The sequence below is a fragment of the Medicago sativa genome, chromosome 7 (assembly GCF_051527215.1).
Source record: "Medicago sativa cultivar Bolivia chromosome 7, Bolivia_mono, whole genome shotgun sequence".
Taxonomy (NCBI): domain Eukaryota; kingdom Viridiplantae; phylum Streptophyta; class Magnoliopsida; order Fabales; family Fabaceae; genus Medicago; species Medicago sativa.
In genome coordinates this window covers 95630885-95655671 of record NC_140755.1, presented here as the reverse complement: position 1 = coordinate 95655671, position 24787 = coordinate 95630885, and the positions used below count along the sequence as shown (strand labels likewise).

Genomic DNA, 24787 nt, shown 5'->3' with positions numbered 1-24787 from the left:
TTGAAAAGCCTGCTGTTACTGGAAAGATTGCACGTTGGCAAATGTTGTTGTCTGAATATGATATTGTGTACAAAGCTCAGAAAGCAATCAAAGGAAGTGTCCTTGCTGAGCATCTTGCTTGTCAGCCTCTTGATGATTACCAGCCAATTAAATTTGATTTCCCTGATGAAGAGATTATGTATCTGAAAGCAAAAGACTGTGAAGAGCCACTGATCAATGAAGGGCCGGATCCCAATAGCAAATGGGGATTGGTGTTTGATGGTGCTGTTAATGCTTATGGTAAAGGAATCGGGGCCATCATTGTAACTCCGCAAGGGCACCACATTCCTTTCACTGCTCGAATAACTTTCGAATGCACAAACAACATAGCTGAATATGAAGCATGCATTTTGGGTATTGAAGAAGCCCTTGATCTGAGAATTAAACACCTTGACATCTATGGAGATTCTGCACTTGTTATTAATCAGATAAAAGGTGAATGGGAAACTCATCATGAGAAGCTGATCCCTTACCGTGACTATGCAAGACGTCTGTTGACATACTTTACAAAGGTGGAGCTGCACCACATCCCTCGGGATGAAAATCAGATGGCTGACGCTCTTGCTACTTTGTCTTCCATGTTTCGTGTCAATCACTGGAATGATGTGCCTGTAATCAAAGTGCAGCGTCTTGATAGACCCGCTCATGTGTTTACTATTGAAAATATGCCAGATCAAGCTGACAAAGATGTGAATGACAAAAAGCCTTGGTACTACAACATCAAACAATTCTTGCAGAATCGTGAATATCCACCTGGTGCTTCCAACAGAGATAAAAAGACCTTGAGACGATGGGCTAGCAGATTCCTTCTGGACGGAGAAATCCTATACAAGAGGAACTATGACATGGTCTTGTTGAGATGTGTTGACAAACAAGAAGCTGAGAAATTGATGCATGACGTACATGATGGTACTTTTGGGACCCATCCTTCGGGTCACACCATGTCAAGGAAATTGTTAAGAGCCGGCTATTACTGGATAACCATGGAGCGTGATTTCCACAAACATGCTAAAAGATGCCACAAATGTCAAATTCATGCTGACAAGATTCATGTGCCTCCACATGCTCTCAATGTTATCTCTTCCCCATGGCCTTTCTCTATGTGGGGCATCGACATGATCGGAAGAATTGAGCCAAAAGCTTCCAATGGACATCGTTTCATCCTAGTGGCAATTGATTACTTCACCAAGTGGGTTGAAGCTGCTTCCTATGCTAATGTAACCAAGCAAGTGGTTGTCAAGTTTATCAAGAATAACATCATCTGTCGATATGGTGTTCCCAACAAAATTATCACTGACAATGGTTCCAATCTGAACAATAGCATGATGCAAGCTTTGTGTGAAGAATTCAAAATTGAACATCACAACTCTTCTCCTTATAGACCTCAGATGAATGGTGCAGTTGAGGCCGCTAACAAGAACATCAAGAAGATTGTTCAGAAGATGGTCACTACTTTACAAAGATTGGCATGAAATGCTACCTTTTGCCTTGCATGGTTACCGTACTACGGTGCGTAGTTCAACCGGGGCAACTCCTTTCTCTCTTGTATATGGTATGGAAGCAGTTCTCCCTCTGGAAGTGGAGATTCCATCTCTTCGAGTAATCATGGAAGCAAAGTTAACTGAGGCTGAATGGTGTCAAAGTCGGTACGACCAATTGAATCTGATTGAAGAGAAACGTATGGATGCTATGGCTCATGGACAGTTGTACCAAGTGCGAATGAAGAATGCTTTTGACAAGAAAGTCTGACCTCGAGAATTCAAGGAAGGCGAACTTGTATTGAAAAGAAGGATAAGTCAGCAACCCGACCCAAGGGGCAAGTGGACACCTAACTATGAAGGTCCTTATGTTGTCAAGAAGGCTTTCTCTGGTGGTGCTTTGATTCTTACACACATGGATGGTGTTGAACTCCCAAATCCTGTTAATGCCGATATAGTCAAGAAATACTTTGTCTAAAAAGAAAAGAACAGCGTGGTAGGTCGAAAACCCGAAAGGGCGGCCTAGGCAAAAATGCGCTTCCCGGTGGATCGAAAACCTGAAAGGGCGATCCAGGCAAAAGTTAGGGACAAAAAAAAACAAATATATGAAAAAGCTCGCTGAGATTGTACGCAACTCAGGCAAGAATGAGCGCCTCGATGAGCCGAAAACCCGAAAGGGCGCGGTTCATGCAAAAATGAGGTTGACAATAAAAGACAAGTAACTATATCTGGCAAATCACCATCACCCCTTGGGGCATCTGCAACTGTCAATGATCGTCTTCATCAGAGGCTTCTGTACTTGTGAATTCAAAGTTTCTATGAAATGTAGCGGTCATCGTGTTCAATGTATCACCAACCAATAAAATTACCATTTTCCAAGCTTTGTAAATCCGTGAAGCCATGCCTTTGGCTGACTTTCACTCTTCTACATCAATTTGAGCTTTTCTATTGTTTGAAATTCTGTTTTCTTTCTACTTTCAATGCTTTATACAAATATTTTCTTTCCATTTGATAATGTCAGTGTCTGAAACAAACATCTTTTGAAAACTAAACAATCGTTTTTCCGTCTATTTTGAAAGCAAACCTGAGCAACAGGGTACATTTCAATGGAACATGCATGAATGAATGAGCATCAATGTCTATTTCAATACATGTTACAAGCAGGTTACTCCCCAGGATGATCTGTGGTCAATGGCAAGAATGAAAAAACAGAATGAAAATGAAAAAAAGTGAAAAAATGAAAATGAAAAGCTCGCTAAGTTGAAAACCCGAAAGGGTGGCTTAGGCAAGAATGAGCACCCCGCTGATTGACAACCTATGAAGGCAATTCAGGCAAAAATGGGGCAATGAAAAGAATCTAATTCCCCGGTGAATCGAAAACCCGAAAGGGCGGTTCAGGCAAAAGTGGGGTTTGAAAATGAAAAATGAAAAGAATGAAAAAGCATTGACCACAGATGCGAACATCCAATGTTTACCCAGCACTGACACGCCTAGCAACGGCGAACTGTGTCCAAGAATCTTCCAAGGGTCCTCCTTTACAAGTTTTATTGCCCTCAGCCATGGTTTCAATACGTCTCCCAACGACGGTCTCTCCAAAAGAGGTTTTTCCCCTGTGAATATGTTGCAGCACGAGCCACTACGTGCCCAATCTTCCAATGTTTCATCTGCCTTTGTGAAACTTCTCTGTCAAACTGCCAATCAATCATGCATTTCAAGCATCCATACATGCATAATCATGCATTTTATGTGCTCATGCATCCAATGATCTTGCTATACCATACATACATGTTGCACATCCAACTTTCAACTGCCAAATTCAATGCAAGTTTCAACTCTCCAACTTCAATTCCAATCATGTCAACTGTCAAATTCGAAGCAATTTCCAATCTCCAATGTCAATTCCAATCTCAATTTCAATGTCAAACTGTCAAATTCAACTCAATTTCAATTGTCAAATTCAATGCAATCTCAACTTTCCAATCCCAATTTCAATTTCAAATGTCAAAGTCCGAAGCAATCTCAACGTCCATGACAATTCTAATATTGACATCCAATGACAATGTCAATGTCAATCTTTCAATTCCAATGTTGACATCCAATGACAATGTCAATGTCAATCTCATATTCCAGTATTGACATCCAATGACAATGTCAATGTCAATCTCCAATTCCAATGTTGACATCCAATGACAATGTCAATGTCAATCTCCAATTCTAATATTGACATCCAATGACAATGTCAATGTCAATCTCCAATTCCAATTCCTATGCCAATTCCCAACTCCAATGTCAATTTCAATGTCAAATTCCAATTTCAATCCAATTCCAATGTCAATTTCCAATTTCAATTCCAGTTTCAATGTCAATGTCAATTTTCAATTCAATTTCAATCCAATTTCAATGTCAATTGCAACTCTCCAATCCAATGTCTATGTCTATGTCTCTGCCAATGTCAATTTTCAATTCAAATCAATGTCAATTTACTCTTGGGCCAACAAAAATGGTCATGTCAATTTTTCAACTCAAATCAATGTCAATTTACTCTCAATTTACTCTTGGGCCAACAAAAATGGTCATGTCTATTTTCAAATCAAGTCAATAACAATTTACCCTCAATTGGTACCTTGTTAAGCCAGACTTTCAATTGGTATCTCATTGCTGGTCAAGTGCCAGGTTCAATCCAAAAAAGAACCACTTGTACCTGCTTATATACCTATGCTTCCGGACAAACGGCAAGTTCGATAGAACAGTTTGTACCCAGCTTATGCTTTGTTATCGGTCAAACGGCAAGTTCGATAAGAACAGTTTGTACCCAGCTTATGCTTTGTTACCAGTCAGACGGCAAGTTCAATCTGAAGAACAGTTTGTACCCAGCTTATGCTTTGTTATCGGTCAAACGACAAGTTCGTTCTAAGAGAACAGTCTGTACTCTCCCACATGATGTGGTGATAACCCAACAAGCAAGTTCGATCCAAAGAAACAGCTTGTATCAACCCTTTTGTCTATGTCTCCAGCCAAACGGCCAGTTCAATCCAAAAGAACAGTTTGTGTCTGCCTATCTGTTTGTATCTTCAACCAAGTGTCAAGTTCGATCCAAAGAACCGCTTGTATCTGCCTATATGTCTATGTTTCCGGTCAAGTGCCAAGTTCAATCCCTAGAACAGCTTGCACCTATCCCTTGTTTTTGTATTCCTTGGTCAAGTGACTAGTTCGACCCAAAGAACAACTTGTACCCTATTTTCTACTTCCTGGCTTGTCTACCCTGTCAGTGTCTATCTGAATCCCCAGTGACATGATAGGTTCCATAGACTCCAGTTGTTTGTCTTGCATTCATAATCAAATATTGCATAACATTCATGTTTTTGAAAATCTGAAAGCGTATTTTTACGTCCAAAAACAGTGCAAATGTTAATATTTAAGTATCTTCGTCCCGTCAACTCTAAGACTTCGTCTCTTGACTCTCCGGACAAAGAAACTTAAATAGGGGCAGCTGTTATACCCTAATTTTGGACCTAAAAATACTAATCAATTTCTTCTTTTCTTACATTACAAGTCATTTGAACTATCTCTGATCAATTGCATCTTTCTCTGCATTTTATTTCAATGTCATTTGCAAAATTTACATGTAAGGGTATTTTAGTCATTTCCCATGTCAATTTCCTCTCAGTCTTTCAAAATTTTGTTTGAGTCTTTTCAAATAGGTTGAATAAGTCTTTGTTTCATTCTATGTCAAAATCCATTCCAAAATTTGCATTTAAAGTCATTTCGAGTCAATTTTGCCCCTAGGGGCATTTTAGTCTTTTCATGCGTTAAAACCCTGTTTAAATTCTAAAATTTGTCTCTGAGTCTTTTAATTTGTTTGAATAAGCTCTTGCTTTAATCCCTTGTTAAAAAATCATTTTAAAATTGCATTTGAGTCGTTTTTAGTCGTTTTAGTCCCTAGGGGCGTTTTGGTCATTTCACATAAAAACTCTTGTCTGTTTCGTTGTTTTTAATCGTCTCGCTTTACGTTAATTTTCAATTTACTTTTTTCAATTCAATTTTAGTTTTAGTTTCCATTTTGATCCTTGTACTTTTGTTATTTGCATTTTAATATTTTTTTTTAATTTGTTAGAATCCAAGTGCCACGTGTCCAAGTGCTATTGGTCCATAAGAGTTTGTTACAAGTCCAAGTACACATGGCATTGTCTCATTGGTCCAAGCATTCCCACATCACCTATATAAGTCAAACCCATAGTCAAAATTTCATAACCATTAATTATTTTTACACCTCCACAAAAATCACAAAGCTTTTTCTCTCAATTTTTTCCCTCCCATTTTCTCACTCCTAACTAACTTTCTCATCCCTAACAACCTTCTCTCTCAACTCTAACAACTTTCCACCACCACCAAAACCACCTCTAACCACCTCTAACCACCACAAAACCACCACAACAACCTCCTTAACCACCATCACTACTCCATTTTCATTGCCTCCAATCAATTCACAACCTCCACCATCAACCTCGAATACTAACACTAATCCACCAATTTTCTAGATCGATTCGGATCAAACAACTCCCGGACCTCGATTCTCAAGGGTTTTGCTTACTTTTTCCCTTCCCAAGAAAAAATAAGATATCACCGGTTTAAAAGGTTCAAACGTAATCAATGTTTGACACCCGAAAACCAAGATAAAACACCATGCACTAGCTTTATGTAAGTAAAACCCTAGGGCACAGTTACTTGCGCAGCAAGTAACAGCTCTCTAAGTGATATTATCATCAGATATATCACTATGTAATAGACCTCAAACACAAACCTCGTATATTTGTATGCTTGTGTTGTGTAAGCTTAACTTGTTAGCATGCTGAGGTTAGTTTAATGCGAAAAGTATAGATTCAGTGGTGCTCTAAGAAAAGTGCAAGTGTTGAGTACGTTCTCTCGGTAAAATAATGAAAAAGCTCATAAAATGTGGGGACTAGACATAGCCCAAGGTTTAGGGTGAACCAGCATAATCTCTTGTGTGATTCTTCTTTACTTAATTTTATATACTAATTGCACAAAACACATTATTCATTAAACTAAAATCAAGCATACTTTGATAGATTCGAACTTTCTTTTTGATGAGAAAGGTCACTTACAAGTTTGTTTTTTATCTAAGTATCCACTTAAGATAAATTTTGTTAAGTGATGCTTTATAATTTAAAAAGGGTTACAATTAAAACCTCATTCTTATGACAAACTCATCCACTTCAGTATGTCCTGACTCTAGTGAGCCCACAAAACTCAACTCATCTAAATTTTTATTAAATAATAAGGTTGTTAAACATATTTGTCCTTCTATAAATAGGTTCTAAAGTAAACAAGTTACGTACGAAATAACTATTAATAAGGTGTGTTCTTTATATGCGAAATTTGGTGCTTAACATATTAGCTCAACGAGTTGTTACCTCTGTCGAGTTGCACTACTGACAATGATCCCTTTTTTATCAAACAAATATGCAGACAAATGAGTTATGTTTTTCAGTTGTTGGTTCCTAAACTTCTTTAGAGAACGTCTAGGTTGAACGACTATCTAAGGGTGCGTGAAATATAAAAGAAAACGATAATAATAAGTAAATAGTTGTTTAATTCATTGAACGTGTGTAAAATAATCTTTACAACGGATATTTATTGACTTAGAATAACTACCAAATATACAATATGTTTTTCGTGTTCTTGACCCACTAACTCGCATATTATATCATATAGGATTGTGTCGAACAACACTAATGTAAGTAACTACCGTGGTTGTTGAGTTAAAACCTTTAACCGTTTGTTAGCCAACCTTCCACAACCCAATTATTAAGGAAGTAGGTCTTCATGGTCGTTTTGAACTCAGTCCACTAATACCTTGCTTGTGCGGTTAAGTTGAGGGCAAAAATACACTTTTGTGGCTCATTGTCCGTCGGTCGGCCAACTATCAACTATTCATGTTCTCTACATTCCGAGCATCCACAATGGTAGTTCCTTAACAAGGACTCCTTAAATGGAGCCCACATGACACATCACTTATTTATAATTTTTTAATAAAAGTACCTATTAAGGACTCAATGACTCCAATGGCAATACACTAATAAGGACTCTAATGAAAAATACTTAAATATGTCCCACTATCTTTACATATTAAACAAAAATAATTTATCTATTACTCATTTTTACAAGTGGGACTAAGTATTACACATTTTATTACTCCTTTATGCAAGTAGGACCAAGTAGTACACATTTTATTACTTTTTTAAACGTGGGACCCGTTAGTTACCCAAGAGAGAGGGTTCTTATATAGTTGTCCGTTCCTTAACGGGGACTCATTTTTTCTTCCTCCAATGGAGGGTCCTTAACGGGGAATGGTCCTTATTAAGTAAGAACCCCCCATTGGAGATGCTCTTAAGGGACCATTGTTATCCAAATTTTTGCTTCTTAAATAGATGGGGTTCAAATCAAATCCTCTCCTACGATTTTAAAAGATTTAGTTTGGATCCTCTCATACGATTTTTCTCTACATTTTATTGCTCTATCTCCCACTTGAAAGTTCTCTCTCAGAATCATCTTTTCATTTTCCCTCATATTCTCTCTAGTCTCACTCACATTATTTTTGTTGGAGAATGATGCATGCATAAGAGGAGGATCCAAGTTCTAAACTAACCTTGATATCAATTTATCTTCTTTTCTTTGCACATAACCACCTCTCACTTCATCCTCAAGGTCATGGAAAGTAATTCTATAACACTTTAGGTAAATTTTTTGATACAATCTCTTAGCCTCTTATTAAACATTACCACCAACCTAATAACACCATCAGTCGATTCTACATTAGTTTATTTTGCATCAACTTGTTGTGGGGCACATAGGCAAATACTTCCTTTTCAGTCCCGTGACCAAATACATTATCGACCAATTATGTTTTAGTATCAACAAATTGAAACTTTGGTTAGAAGTTCTAAATTGTCTGATTTGACAGTGTAGTTATCTTCTTACGTAAAAGAATCACATTCAACTAGTTAGTTAAGCAACAAGGAGTCCAAAACCAAGACGCATTCATAAAAAGATCGTTCATTTAGACTGAAGTGCCCTCCATAATTTCAAACAAAAATAAACTACAGAATCAGTAAATTTATACACATAACTTAGAGTAAAACTGTTTTGTATAAAAATAAATAAAAAATAGGTTAATTTACATTTATATAACAGTACATGTAATTACATTACAATTACCTTAAAATCTGCATCCCATTCTTTCAGAACAGACATTACATTACAAATTAAAAACAAAAGATATGTTATCATGTGACATATGAAATCAGTTTGTTTCAGTCTTCAAAAAACCAGTTTAACAAACTCCCAAGAAATTAAACAAAAAGATAGAATCAATCAGGCAGGGTTCTTACATCCACATATCAACAAAGAGAATCCAATTTCCTTTTGTTTCTGCAAATTCTTCTCTTCCAACCATAATCTACTATTCAAACCACTCCTTGTCCTAAACATAAAAACAGCAGAAACAGAATCAATATTACTAGGATTGAAAATCCAATCATGCAAATCCCACATCATATCCACAACCAAACCATCCACAAAAATTGTTTGATTCCCACGAAAATTCCACTTCAATCTCTTCACCTTAAACACCATCTTCTTATCCATAAACAAACATAACATGTGACTCTTTGATGTTGATCCTTCTTCTTCTACTCCACACTTAATCAATATATCGTGTGAAATTCCTGTTTCAGAAAACTTTGCCTTTGTTGCATAAACACTTGAACCAGAAAATCTTTCACTTCTTGAAACCATTAAGAATTTCGCATCATGGTTTTTCTTATCTTCCAAGTTCTTCAACGATTCTTCTTCTTTGTCTCCAAGGAATAAACCCAATTCAGAGTTCACCAAAACCATGACGTAAAACCCATTAACCGGTTCAGGTCCTTCATCATACTTAGCATCAGAAAGATCCCATAAAACTTTGACTTCAAAATTTTGATATTGAAACGTATCAGTGCCTTTGTTCTGTTTCAACAACAGGGGAGGATTTCCATTGAATTTTGAGAAAACATGGACATAATCAGAATCAGAAGTGATGTTTATGATGAAGCCTTGACCAATGAGTTTCTTGGTCCAAGTTAGTGTGATGAGAAATTGTTGCTGAATTGATAGAAAGTTGAGTTTGTATATGCAAGTAACTGAATTTTGAATTGAAGGGTTATTGAGTTTTGGAATGATTGAATTTGAAGGTCTTGAACAATATAAATCAGATACTCTAATGGCATGTTCATTGTAACAAGATGTTATGCCTCTCATAATTTTTTGAACAAGAAAAATAAAATATGTGACAATTTGTGGTTCAGAAATAAACCGACATATGAAAAAGGATGAAGACAATTTTGTGGTACGTACGTGTGAATTGTGACAAGAATAATTATAGGAAAAGCTTAGGTCGCAGGTTATTCTTGTGTGTTTGGATATGGTGGAAGTAAGAATAATATGTGAAGAGAAAAAGAGAGAAGAGAGAAGGAGATTAATTGAAGGTGACAAAAGACAAAGGCACTTCCCCTTCTCTAGGATTTTTCAGTGTCAAACAATTGTCCTTTCTGTTTTGTAGCTTAACTGTAGACACAATTAGAGAAACATTGTAAAGACAAAATATGATGTAAGAAAACGAAACCCATGATACATTCAATGACATTATTTTATTATATAATAATATTAATATTTTCACCACCAAAAAAACATATTAATATTTTATAAATCGGATATCTTCCGTGTATTTATAAAGACAAATTTCTTAAAGAGTAGGACCGCAATAAAGAACAAAGTACTTAAGTTTTAGTTTTGTTGTTAAGGTTGGTTTCAAACACATAACTTCTAATTAAGCTAGAAAACATTTGAATCATTCGTATTATCAAAACACTCTTAAAGCATTCAAAGTTGTGATGACCTATCATTATCATTGGATTATTAAAACACTCTTAAAACATCCACAATTGTGATCATCGTACTTTGGGCTTCACGTCTACGCAACACTTATTTTTTTAATGTTATTTTTTAATAAACTCTCTACCACTATAGTGGATGCCTACTCATTTTAAATTCTAATTCAGACTATTAGTAGGATGTTATACCTAAATTTGTTCAAAGATGTGACTTGTGTGATTTACATAAAAGAAATTAATTGAAATGACTTATGAATAGAAGAAACTCAAGAGATGGTTGTATGTATACTCAACTGCTTACGTTTCTTTTGGCATCACTTAAAGTGATTAAATACAATTAATCAAGATTTGACCCGTCTTATAGTTGTAATATAAATTTTTTGTAAGTTATATGTATCAATGTATGGATTTAATATGGATAAGATCCGGTCAAAAAAACTATGGATAAGATAACAAATATTAAAAAATATATGGGTCATGTTAACCAGTGCCCCGGGGCACTGGTTAAGGAGTCAAATGTGGTAAGTATTACGTTGGAATTTGTGTTGTCAACTTTTCAAAAGCATAAAAAGTGTTACTTTCATTTTAAAACTTCCTTTTTTTAGTTTCTTTAACCAGTGCACCGGGGGCACTCGTTAACATTACCCAAAATATATAAGCAATAAGGCATTTCTCATACAAAAGGAAGATAGAAGCAAAAAGGCATTGAATATTGAATAGTGAGCAAGTTTAGGAAGGTGGGTTTGTATGAAAAGCAAGATGTTTTAAATAGGCTGAATTAAGGAGGGTATTTTCATTTGCTTGACATGTGGGTTGGGATGAATGTGACATAAAATGTACTCCCTCCGTCCCGGAATAACTGACCCATTTTCTTAAAAAAAGTGTCCCAAAATAACTGATTCATTTCAATTTTCAATACAACTTTCATCATTTCCAATACAATATAACATTAAATAATACTACTTTTATCATTCCCAATACAATATATTCCACTTTCCCCTTTATTTATACATTTTTCTTAATATGTGTGAAAAACAAAATTGTGTCAATTAAATTGGGACGGAGGTAGTAAAAGATAATAACGAAGCTGAGTGAGAAATGGAGATGAAGATGCAAAGATGAAAGTGATAGTTGGACCCACGAATTAAAGTCAGGCTGGAGATTCACCTACTTGAAACTAAGATACATATTATTCAAGGGGTTTAAAGTTTAAACTTTCTTTATTACTTATCTTTCGAGTTAGTTACTACTATATAAGTTACAAAAAGTTTATACTTTCCGTTTATTAAAATAAAGACAATGGAAATAGAGCTAGAATAGCCAATTTGAACTTTTAATACAATTTCTTTTTTTCTTTTTTGTTGAGAGAAACTTTTCATATACTTGCCTTTGTATGAATATATCAGGATACTTGCCTTTGTACTATTTGTCCATAAAATAAATTGCCTTTGTAGTGCGTATTAAAAGTTTTGTAAAAACAAAAGGTGGTATTTTCGGTTACGTGGGAAACAAAAATTCAACTTGCTAATTAGGGAAAGTTTAACAGTCTACCTAATTTGGTACCTCTCTTTTTGGTTTTCACTCACCAATTACGTGGGGACAGATAATATTGAGTTAACTATTGGACAAAAATAAATTTTTCACGTTACTTTTAATTTACCTTAGAAGCCACCTTGTTTTGTTGATAAGATTTTCTTTCTTACAAAGATAAAAATCTGTTTTTTTTAACTCACTCCTCATAACATTTACCGCATATTTTAGCTCTTCTCTCCATTTTTTTTTTGGCAAAATGAATTTGTAATCCTGTGATTTGAGTTCATATGTACCGAGTTGATCTTTTGTCATATCCACGTGATTTTGGTTTATTAATTTGTTTGTAAATGAATTTTTGAGTTTCAAATGAAAGATATATATGCAAATATGGGGTGATTAATCTTAGATTTGAAGATTGAGAGTCCATATAAAAATAAAACTATAAATTTAAGTCTTAAAAATTCATATCTGAACATATCAAAGGAACCAAAATAATGAGAGAGAAAAGAACTGAATTATTATCTAAAACTAAATTAAACGATCACGTGGTAATTTTGTCTTTCTTTTTCAGTAATCCCCTTTGACAATTATTATTCGTAAAAAGTAGCTCAGGATTAGGAGTACTTGGAAAAACATCTATTGACCAAAATGAAAGAAATGTAACTAAAAGTCTCGCGAGGCATCTAATTACAATGCAACCACCATTGACAGCCTATAAAGAGAGAGGAAAGTAGTCCAAACTATATATATATATATATATATATATATATATATATATATATATATATATATATTAGTAAACACAATTTTAATTATTGTTACAGTAAAATTGTGGGTGTTAGGTGATTTTGCTTTTAATGTAAGGAATATACAGAAATACCAAAAAAAATTGCCATATAAATAGGATTGCATAGATGAAGGCATGGTTATTTTACTGAATTTGAGTTGAACATAATTAGGTTTCTTACTTTGGTCGGCCGGAATAAATTACTTAGATCTCAAACAAGACAATTAGTTCAAAAACAGTCATGAATAAGAAAAGTAAGTTGCGTAAGCTCTTGGGAGGAAGAAAACATTTTCAGAAAATTCAAAATTTGAGATGAGGAATAAAAAAGTCAGATATAAAAAATACGGATAGAATACAGTTTTTGCATTATCTATCAGCAGGACTGTAAAATATTTAAAAAATGGTATAGTTTTGTATCCCTTGAAAATCTCTCTAATGGGTTAAAACTCACAAAAACACCTTTATTTTTGGAGCGCACGAATAATTGGGGGCTTAAAAGAAATTCACTAAATAAACTCGTAAATGTAGTGGGGAAGATACTAGTCCAATGTATAGGCCCATGTCTATGTTAAATGCTTGAGATTTTCTTCCTTCCATTACTACAAACAATACATAAGCCACGCATACTATAAATTAACACGATTTTTTGCGTGAACAAAGTATAAACACCATGTTGACCTCAAACTAGACATTCCTACATCTTCACGTCTACACATAACTCTCTTGATGCAATGTAAGAATTCACTTTCTAATTCTAACTAGTAAGATATGGATGCGCTTACGCATGGGTTTAATTTTGCAAGCAGAGTAAATATCGAAGTTCGAAAATGATACTTTTGTTTTGGTTATATGTTGATCTAGTAGCTTGGTTTATGCTAATAACTTAGTTAGGATCACTAGTTTGAACAATAATATTTTTGCACTCTCTTTGATTTGAAAAAAAAAAAATACAAATATGTATCGTACTGCTAGGTGTATCATCTAGGTGGAATAAAGCATTTATTTATTTATTTGAAAGGAGAATGAAAGCATTTATTCTTTACATCACTTGTAGGTTTAAATTGCTTCAAAAGATGGCATATGTCGTCTAACAAGCAATAGGACGCTAACATATAGCGGACAGGTAATTGAGACTTAAGAGATATTTAAGTGGTTCAACAACTAGGAAGATTCTAAGTGAGAGATTACATCATTGTTTTGTGCATATATTTAGAAAATGTTAACATTAGTAAAATTGATAGAAATGAGCCGAGAGATCATATTGTTGGGATTAAAGATTATTTTAGCAAAGGTAGTTAGGTTTTGGAAGATGACTTGTTTCTCAAGCTACTTAACAAAACCATGTATATAAACTTTTTGTATGTGTAATTCACAATCTAATGAATTCACAATTTACATACTTCTAATCTTCTCATTCTATCTTCTTCTTATTCTCTCAAATTTTCTAAAATTATAACCCTAAAAACCCTAGCTTGTATTACAAGCATTGTGTTGTGTTAACATAAAGGAGGGACCAAAAGGGAAGATGGAAAACTTTTAGGAGGCTAAAAGTTGAAGAAAAAATTTAGAGGGACTAAAACGAAAAGTTGACATATTTATAGAGACCAAAAACATATTTAACTTTATTAAAAAAATTATAAATGTGTAATGTGTACACATAAGATCCGTTTAAGTACTCAAAATTGAGAGTCTCCATTATGGATGCTCTTGTAGATATTCAAGTTACTATTAAATAAATATCTCCACAAGTCTCTCATCAAACATTATTTATCATCGGTATGATAACATTAACAATCCGACATTGTCTCTGATTGTTAAACCAAAATCTATTCCTAAACTTTATCATGTTCAACACATTACACCCTCCGTCCCGCAATAGTTGACACATTTGAAAATCTAAAATTTTGACTTAACGTACTTTAACCATATTTTTCTACTAATACACAAAGGTAAATAATATCATATAAGATGTCGTTAGATTCGTCTCGATGAGTATTTTCAAAATATTAAATTTTCATAATTTTTTCTGATATATTATTCAAGATATTTAAGCTCAAAATTATGCATTGGTATGCGTAATAGAGTCAACTGTGTCAAGTATTATGGGAAGGAGGGAGTAGTATCCTAAATCGAGATCCAAAAAGCATCTTTTACTGACAATCTAAATCAGAACATCATTTCATGATTGAGTCGGAAAATCATTAAGAACAATGATAAGCATTGGTATTCATGAAAAACTAGAATTATAATTACATGATAAAAAAAATACATAAGAGTATGGTTAATTACATCTAATCCGAACAAAAGACATAAATAGTTACTCATTGTCATGGTAGATTTATACAATTGATGATAAAATGAGTCACATCGATTGTTGGATTTTTTTCCTTACTTGATCACTCCACATTGTATTTCGCTCTCTTCAATCTTATCTCAAAAGTGTGTATATGCAAATTGTTGAGATTTTATTTATTTAATATAGCAGGGTATTAATTGATTAGCAACAAATAACTGTCTCATGTATGAATTGTAATTGTCTCATGTATGAATTGTACTTTTCAACAACACTCTTTAGTAATTACTTTGCATAAAGTAACATGAAAGCAACGAAATGGCAAAAGGGGCTTGCGAGATATTTGGTGGGGGTTAAATTATTTTCACAGAATTTTATTAGAAACAAAATAGTTTAAAAGATTGGGCTTTGGCCCATTTATTTATTCAATTTCCAGTTTTATAAACTTTCTCATGTAACAGAATAAAACCATGTCTTCAACCTTGAATTCTGCTCTTTACCCAAATGGTTTTGCTCACTCCCAAAATAAAAGTCCAAAATGCCCTTACGCAACTTAACTTGTGCTAGTGTATTCTGAGCTTATATTAAGTCACGCTACGTGACTTAACATGCGCTAGTGTATTCTGAACAGAAATACACTAGCGCAAGTTAAGTTGCGCTGCGCAACTTAATTTGCGCTAGTGTATTCTGAGCTCATGTTAAGTCACGCTACGTGACTTAACATGCGTTAGTGTATTATGAACGTGACTTAAGTCACGCTCCACTTAGCACTAGCGCAAGTTAACTCACGCTAGTTGGCCGGTGAAGAACAAACGTTTTTCCAACTTTGATCAGCTTTTCAACATTAAAGAAACATGTTTTTTTACCACTTTCACACGTTTTTTTTGACCACATATATGTTAGATACAACCTAAGTTCTCATTTCTACCTATAAATACCCTCACATACTTCCTATATTCCTCACATTATCTCCTCCCACTCTCTCCCTCTAATTCTCTTCTTTCTTTGTTTTTTTTCAATATTCTCTTTGGGGTAAAAAGTGATCAAAATTCGTCGGGGTAAAATAGTGAGTAGCAGACTTGGGGAAGTGATCGACCCTTGGGATAATTTTAAATCTGCTTTTTTAACCGCAGAAACTTTTTACCGTGGGTAAAAAGAACTTCTTGTGGTAAAAAAAAACCAGATTTAAATTTAGCCCAAGGGTTGATGATGTATTTTCCCCAAGAAGGCTGCTCATTATTTTACCCCACGAAGATTGATTACTTTTTACCCCAAAAAGGAGAAAATAATTAGATTTAGTGAATAAGTTCAAAATTATTGTATGACAATTGTTGTAATGTATGAATTATTAATAAAATAAGATATTGTTATATGCATCAATTTTATTCATTTATTTTATATTTGCTTTTATTTTCTAATGTTGTATTTACTTTTATTAATATTTGTATTTATTTAAAGAATAATATCGAATCAATAATTTAGATTAATGTAAACAAAATAATTTCGGAATAATGTTAATAAAATAATTTAGAATAAAGTTAAGAAAATAATTTAGATTAATATAAACAAAATAATTTCAGAATAATGTTAATAAAATAATTTAGATTAAAGTTAAGAAGTTAATTTAGATCAGAATTAAGTCATGCAACGCGACTTAAGTCACGTTTCTATTATAACTAGCGCAAGTTAACTCACTCAACTAGCGTGAGTTAACTTGCGCTAGTGCTAAGTGGTGCGTGACTTAAGTCACGTTCATAATACACCAACGCATGTTAAGTCACGTAGCGTGACTTAACATGAGCTCAGAATACACTAGCGCAAGTTAAGTTGCGCAGCGCAACTTAACTTGCGCAGCGCAACTTAACTTGCGCTAATGTATTTCTGTTCAGAATACACTAGCGCATGTTAAGTCACGTAGCGTGACTTAACATAAGCTCAGAATACACTAGCGCAAGTTAAGTTGCGTAGGGGTATTTTAGACTTTTACTTTGGGAGTGAGCAAAACCATTTGGGTAAAGAGCAGAATTCTTCAACCTTTATTTGGTTCATCTTTGTTTGGTTTTGTCTCCTCTATTTCCTTTTAAAATTTTGAAGATTATGTGATGATAACCAAAATATACCCCACTCGGAATCTTTTGTTATTTTTCTGTTTTCTTCCAATGGTTTAGCTAAAAAAAATTTGCTTAGACTACTACTAGTGCATATCAGTTTTTCCAGTTTATCTTGATTTAAGTGCGAATGAAGGTGCACGTTGAGTGAAATTCTGTATTTGTGGTTTAAAGGATAATTTTGGATTGTTTTCATATAATAAAAAAAAACTTAGGGGAAATTTGGCAATATAATAAAAAAAAAATTAACATCCCTCCCCTCCCCTCAAAATCTCTCAATTTGAGGAATTAAAAAATGCTTTAAACTCGTTTTTCTTCATAATATAAAATTCTCATAAATTTGAGAGAACTTAAAAATTATAATGAAAGAGGATTTTAGAGGGTTTATATTAAGGAAAATGCTCTTTAGTACGACAATATACACGCACGAGAAGCAACGAACCATTCACCACCCTTAGATTTTTATTCCTTCCCGTATCCAATTGAATTCTCTCTCCCACGTTTTACTCTCCATCAAATGATTTCCACTATTTTTGCTTGTTGCCTTTCGTCACGTGCTACATAGCACTTTTGTTAAATTAATTATTCAAATTCAATATATGTTATTATAATATTCTTAAAATTAAAAATATATTAATCAAATTTATCAATCTCTAAACAAATTTATCAATTTTTGAAAATAGCCCTATCCTCCAAACTCTAGAACAAAACCTTGAGAAAGTTGAACTGTCCAATCCCAAATACACGTTTATTTGGTTTTGCTAAACCTTAGCATTTTGTGTAATTTATCTGATATTTTTAGGAAATATGTTCTAACTGTGTTGCTTCGCTCTCACACTCGAGCTGTAATATCGTGTATAGCCTATAAAGTATAGAGCCACGACACGATGGAAATGGTTGTTCATGATAACGCTCACACTAATAGTCTAGGTTGTCCCCACAATATTAGAGGGAGCGTACAACAACCTTTAGAGAGCTAAGGATAACAAACATATAATCTGAGATTACATGATAATCATACATACAAGACTAAATCAACTATCTCATCTGTTGCACAATCAGTCATGTTTCGGAAAAACTAATGGTGGGGTTTAACATGGGAAAGGGGAATTGTTTCCCACCATGGGAAAGTTTTTTATGACCATTAGATTAATTAGGTGTACATATTTTATAATAGACTGCCTGTATTATATTTTTTTTCTTTCTCTTTCATATTGTCTTCAACCCATGGATACCAAAATTTTGCAGAGATCTGAAATCCATGTTTTACCAAAGCCTTTCCAGGTAACATTCATAAACTCAAAAACACATTGATTCTTGGCCTTTTTTGCAAGAACCTTAAAACACATGCAAATAAAAATCACCAAGTCTAAGAATAAAAAAGTGTGGGAACATTAATGAACAAAAAATCAAGTTAAAAACAAACATCAAAAGTTGCTCACGGCAATGGTTTTGATTTTGTTTTCCTATGAATTAACTTGTTTTGTTTGTAACTTAATTGTTCAACAAAAAATTAAGTAAAAAATCGAAAATAAATTTTGTTGTGTTTCATGAAATAATTATATGACTTTTGGATTATAACACTCAGAATCTTGTTTGTTCATAGGAAAACAAAATCGAACATTAATGAAGAAAACATTAAGTTAAAAACAATCATACAAAATCTGCAATGGTATCTCATGTTAATTGTTCTTTAATTTTATTTACTGGGTGTTTTAAGAACAACGTGATGAAGATGGAGTCAGTGGTGGTCAATAGCTGGAATTTGAGAGGTTGTTGTTGGTGGTGGTGGGTGAGTAGAGACATGGAGGAAAAAGAAGGATGATGGAAGACAATGTAAAAATAATCTAGTGTTGAAAGACTATGACAATATTATGTTCCTTACATTATCTAATGGTCATAAAAAACTTTCCCATGGTGGGAAACAATTCCCCTTTCCCATGTTAAACCCCACCAAAACTAATATGGCCAATTTGTGAAGGATGATGGCGCCGCAACACCATACTTGGATATGGCACCACCATAAGTCTGACGTTTGGCATTCAGCCGTGTTTCGCCGTCAACAACAGCTTTGTGTATGATATTCATTCTCTCAATTTATTTTTATCATTCATTAACATTTTGATCCGGGTATGAGACGACGTTCTTTTTGATTAGGTGATTTTTGTCATAGGACGCACTCATAAGGCTCATTAAAATCATCTCAAGACTCAATAACATGTTAGATCATCCACTAAAAAGATTCTCACATTAAAGCAGAAATAAAACTCACAATTATACAGGTTAGTTAACTCCTTATCCAACTAATATTATGAAATATTTTATAAAAAGTAATATGCATTCGATCATAAAATTGTAAGTAGGAGTGTTTTCTTAGAAGAACATCCTATTTTGTTTAAAAGTATGATGTATTTTATTTTTTATCAAAAGTATGATGTATTTCTTAAAAGAATAGAAACATTTTTTGTCATTTTCATTATTTTCAAAATTGCTTGAGTATTGTAAACATTGAGAATATGTTTTCTTCCTATTAACAAGTAAAATTAACAAAAATTCTTAAAAAAACATAAACAACAATATTTTGACAAATTTCTTAACAGCATTCCTATATGTAGAGAAAAAATTATTTCGCGAAAACATAACGAAGTGTTACACATTAAAACAAACTACTTGATTTTCCGACTTTTACACACAAATTTAACGTGAAACCGACGAATCAACATTCTTCGTGATGTATTCGGGATAAATTCTGTTGGGAAATTAAACATTTTCCATCTCCTAACGTTCTTTTCTTTTCCGCCATTTGCAAAGAAAATGAATTAGTGGCCGCAGTTTTCTAGTCAACTACACTTCAGTGCAAATTGCAAGATAAAATAGTACGCCCGACATCAAAATCAGACAACTACTATAGTACTTGTTTAAAATTTGAGTTCGGTCGTTGAATTTAAAATTGATTCCACCATGCCCAAAATACTGTAGTAACTGGTTTCATCCACCACTCCAAACTTGTTTCCCCAGTTGGTGAGAGAATATACAACAAATTAAACTCACCATAGTCAAATTTGGTCGAACATTTCACCAAATCTGCATGCACTTCATCCATTGTGCCCAAATCTATGAAAAATGAATAGTCAAAGCAACTCAAGTGGAAGTGGAGGAAGGTCACGTCACATGCACAGATGCACCAACCACTAGATTCATCCATGCTGAGTGGAAATATTAGAGTAAAAGGACCCCACCCCACTACACACCCAAAATCCAAATGGGTACAAAATGATGATAATCATAATCAATTGAAAATCCCAATGTCAACCATCAAAAAACGTCACCCCTTCCGTCACACCAATATTTCTTTAATGCGCACTACTCGACATCTCGACGGATCTAAAACTTTCGGATCCAAGATTCCTATACGGGCCAGGCAAAGCCCAATTCTCATCCTCCTCTTTCATACCCCCTTTTCTCTTTTTCCACCTCACTACACATATCACAACACCAACAACAACAATCCCAACCAAAACAGAAACCACAATTCCAACAATAACCCCAACCCTATTCCTTCTCCGTGCACCTTTCCTCACTTTAAAATAACCCACCTTTGACTCATCCCCTGTTCCTAACATTGTTCCTATTGGATAATCCAAAACATAACAAAACCCGGTTTGGTTATTATACAACGCTCCCCAACATTTACAATTTTTCTCGCACAAACCCTCACATTCTGTTAAAGATAACGTTGTTACTTCCTCTAGTAACTCTTTATGCGGTGGCTCCACTCCAACCTTTCTCAGAATCTTGTAACTATTCTCTTCGCCAATCCCTCCACTGCACAAGTCTCCACCTCCATCACCATCATCATCATTAAAACACCCACCCGGTTCAAACCTAGCTTTGTTATCTAAACAAGAACAACTAGACCCACCCGGGGTACACAAACCATACGAACCACATGGATTTGGAAGCTCACAAGTTTCGCTAATAGCTTGGAAGTTAAGTATCCAACTAGACTTTGTTGAATCCCAATAATACCCTTTGAGATTCCCGTCTTGTTCTAACCTAACCAAAAGAAACGACGAAGTTTCTTGAAAACTGTTGAATTTCTGAACATCAGCAGGTTTAGAACTTGTTTGGTACATTCCAATATAACCCTCGGTGCTTACTCTTGCATAAATGGGTCCATCACCTTCTATGATTTTAGATTTTGCTTGTAGTGCAGAACGTTTCCAATATAACAAAAATAACCGTTTTGTTAACAAACTACCTTTTTCTTTGTCGTGATTTTCGTATAAACCCATGAAAGTGTCACCTAAACGTAAAGAGTAGAGATTATTGGTTGATACTAAAGACATGTTTGAAGTGAAGTTTTGATCTTGTACGAGGGTATTTGTGGGGAAATGGAAACTTTCCCAAAGTGGCGTTTTTGAGGTTGTTTTTGTTTGTACTAGTAAGTTTGAGGTATTGAGAAGAACCACGCGCTCACCGTTGGTGGATGTTGACCATGATAGGGTTCTTTGTGGGTCCCACAAAACAAGACTACCGTTGAAGAAGAGGCGCGTGGTGTGGGACCAAGATACTGTGTGGGTTGGGTTGGCCGTCCATAGTGGTTCAAGGGAAAGGGTGTGAACGACGGCGAGTTTTATGTCGTTTTGGTTGTGGCGGAGGAACCCGAGAGAGAAGTTTCCGGTAGGATCGGTGAGGATGGGTTGAAAGGAGGTGGATGTTGAGAGTGGAGATGAGGAGAAGCCTTTGAGAAGCTCTTGTGGGATGGAAGTGGTGATTGTTGCAAAAGATGTTAAGGTAGTAGAAAAGAATAGAACGAGAATTATATTTGTGAAATGAAGCTTATGTGTTGCATACATGTTTGAATATTGTAGAAGCAACTGGATAGACATGAGAGTGGACTATATGATATTTATAAGGTTAAGGCTTTGTATATAATAGTATAGTATTAGATACAAAAATACAAGTAGAATAATATACTACTACTATATGGTTGGGAGTAGAATAATATACTACTATATTATATCTCCATTAATGATACTCGAAATAAAAATACAAAAACGGATCAATTGGTGTTGGTGCGTTTACTATAATTAGAACATGAAAAAATGTTATATAAACATTCATACACCCACTAAAAGGATCATGATTGCCGTCAGATTTATATATATAGTATTGGGACAACCGTGATCGTTGCTTCCTCCATATCTAACCGTTCAGATTTTAAATTTGGTGTTTTTTTAAAAATAAAATAAAATTGTATTGGAATCTCAATCCTTGATAGTATACATATCAATTCAACGACCACAGTTGTCTACATAAAAAATCGATGGTGTGTAATTTAATTTGTCATTAAATACCTTAAGTTATAAAAAATATAGTGTTATGAATGTGGTATATGTTGGTGATGAAAAAAGATCGATAGTGAGAAAATGAAAAAGGTTAGAAAACGAAAATAAGCATTCGTACGTATTTTATTTGTTTCATATGAATTTTGACTAAATGGGTCCGCGTTAATAAGTGATGAACTAACATGTCGACTGTGTTAATTAGTTAGGTGAAACTTTACCCAACTTGAAAATATCATTTAGTCCTTGAAGAATATGTTTCATGTAAAAATGGCGGATTTTGTCAAAAAAGAAATGTAAAAAGAGAAATGATATTTGTACAATCAATTTCTAAAAACTTTTGACAACTTTATCTCTCAAACTCACATTATATTCTTATTCTTTCTCTACCTTTTTCTCTCTTTATTGATTTTGACCAATCAAAATAAAGAAAAACAAAGTTGTCATGGAAGTTGTTTAGAAAGATGTGTACAAATATCACTACTCATGTAAAAATGGCGAATTGCAAAAGGAAGCAAAGTGGGACCATAAATATAGATAAATAAATCTTATTTTATTCGCTGAATTATCATCTTAACTAGTTAGGGGGATTACAAGGGATGATAAATTCTTTGAGTATCTTTTAAAACTACTATGTTAAATGAGAAATAGATATAAGTATCTGATTTAACTGTCTCATTTTTAGATGAAAAAGCCCTAATTAAAAAAGAGGACTGCTATATCTCACGAGAATAATTCTCGCGAATATTTCACGACCGAACAGTTTCATATACTTAGTCACTTAATGGAACCGTTTGACACTTCTCTCCATGGAACCCGGGATCCACTTGTGTACCATTGGGGGTTTTCAAGTTATATAACATTGGCGAATCAGGGTGTGCCACGTGGCACACCCTTTTTTTTTGAAAAAAATACAAGAAAAAGAAACAACACGTGAGAGAGAGAAATCTCAAAAGCTCCAACCATTTTCTTCTTCTTCTTCCTCTTCAAAACAAAACCCAGCAACCATCATCATAAGATTTTCCTCCACCGCTGCCGCCTCCGCTGCCGCTTTCACTGCCGTCGACCTGACACACCCTTTTCTTCTTCTTCCTTCCGCTTCAAAACATAATCACAAAGGCAATCACAAGGTTGCTTAGAACACTTCCACTTGACTTTGACAGCACAAAGGCAGATTTGAAGCTGATAGAAGGCATGGTTGTAGAACATAATGAATTGAGATTCTTTTGATATAAGTTTGTAACTTGTTTAGAACATAATGAATTGAGATTCTTTGTTTCTTATGATTAATCTTGTCCATTTAATTAACCATTATCAACATACAAAATGAAAGCAGAAACACAGTACTATAATTGCAGAAACGGCGGCGAAGGCGGCTGCAACCAGTGGTGGAGGAAAATCTTATGATGATGGTGGCTGGGTTTTGTTTTGAAGAGGAAGAAGAAGAAGAAAATGGTTGGAGCTTTTGAGATTTCTCTCTCTCACGTGTTGTTTCTTTTTCTTTTGTCTTTTTTTCGAGAAAAAAAATGTGTGCCACGTGGCACACCCTGATTCACCAATGTTATATAACAAGAAAACCCCCAATGGTACACAAGTGGATCCCATGGAACCCACTAAACCGACTTTCTTTTGAGTGTCCTACACCAAGCTTCTCTCCATGAATCCATGTACACCCAGTACCCTATCATCGTTATTATAGCAATATTGCAATTTGTATAACATTTCATGACTCGCATATGCATCGAAGTTGAAGCCATCTCTTACTCAAAAAATAAAAAAGACATTCTTCTTCTGAAAATAAAAAAGACATTTTTTTCAAACTCACTTGCTCTTATCTGATAACAATTCAGTTTTATTCTCCATTGAGTTTGAGTGGAAAAGAGTCATAACCAATTTTATGAACTTCGTCGGCACCGGAAACGATTCGACGACGATGCTTAAATTGAGTTCTTCAACTCACATTCGAGTTCCGAAATCATCGACATGCTTGCGAAATACACCTACTTTGATGAAAACAGTGATAATGAGGTTGAGGGGCTGTTTGATCTCAGCCTGAAAAATGAAACTTGTCAGATTTTTTGCCATTGTAGTTTTGTAGAGCTATCCAATCCAAGTGAGAAAGTGAAGCATGAAACTGAGATTTATTTCGGCGCTGGTTTCTTCCATTACGACGATGTTAACGACAAACATGGAAGCGCGCGGCTATAGATTCATCACCTGTGAAGTGGGGGTGGAAGTTGTAGAAGGATA

The 24787-nt window shown here is 34.4% G+C and overlaps 2 protein-coding genes across 2 annotated transcripts; both read right to left on the bottom strand.

Moving 5' to 3' along the window:
• Positions 1 to 8665: 8665 nt before the first annotated feature.
• LOC146910687 (uncharacterized) lies at positions 8666 to 10105 on the bottom strand. Its single transcript, XM_085726409.1, has one exon. The coding sequence runs from the start codon at positions 9834 to 9836 to the stop codon at positions 8910 to 8912; it is 927 nt and encodes a 308-aa protein (XP_085582535.1). The 5' UTR covers positions 9837 to 10105; the 3' UTR covers positions 8666 to 8909.
• A 9663-nt stretch (positions 10106 to 19768) lies between these two features.
• Positions 19769 to 22075, bottom strand: LOC146910686 (D-mannose binding lectin protein with Apple-like carbohydrate-binding domain-containing protein). Its single transcript, XM_085726408.1, has one exon. The coding sequence runs from the start codon at positions 22046 to 22048 to the stop codon at positions 20543 to 20545; it is 1506 nt and encodes a 501-aa protein (XP_085582534.1). The 5' UTR covers positions 22049 to 22075; the 3' UTR covers positions 19769 to 20542.
• Positions 22076 to 24787: the final 2712 nt, after the last annotated feature.

What these genes read in the sequence shown, in the direction of transcription:
- LOC146910687 (XM_085726409.1), bottom strand. Translation starts at nt 9,836, where the DNA reads ATGAGAGGCATAACATCTTGTTACAATGAACATGCCATTAGAGTATCT.
- LOC146910686 (XM_085726408.1), bottom strand. Translation starts at nt 22,048, where the DNA reads ATGTATGCAACACATAAGCTTCATTTCACAAATATAATTCTCGTTCTA.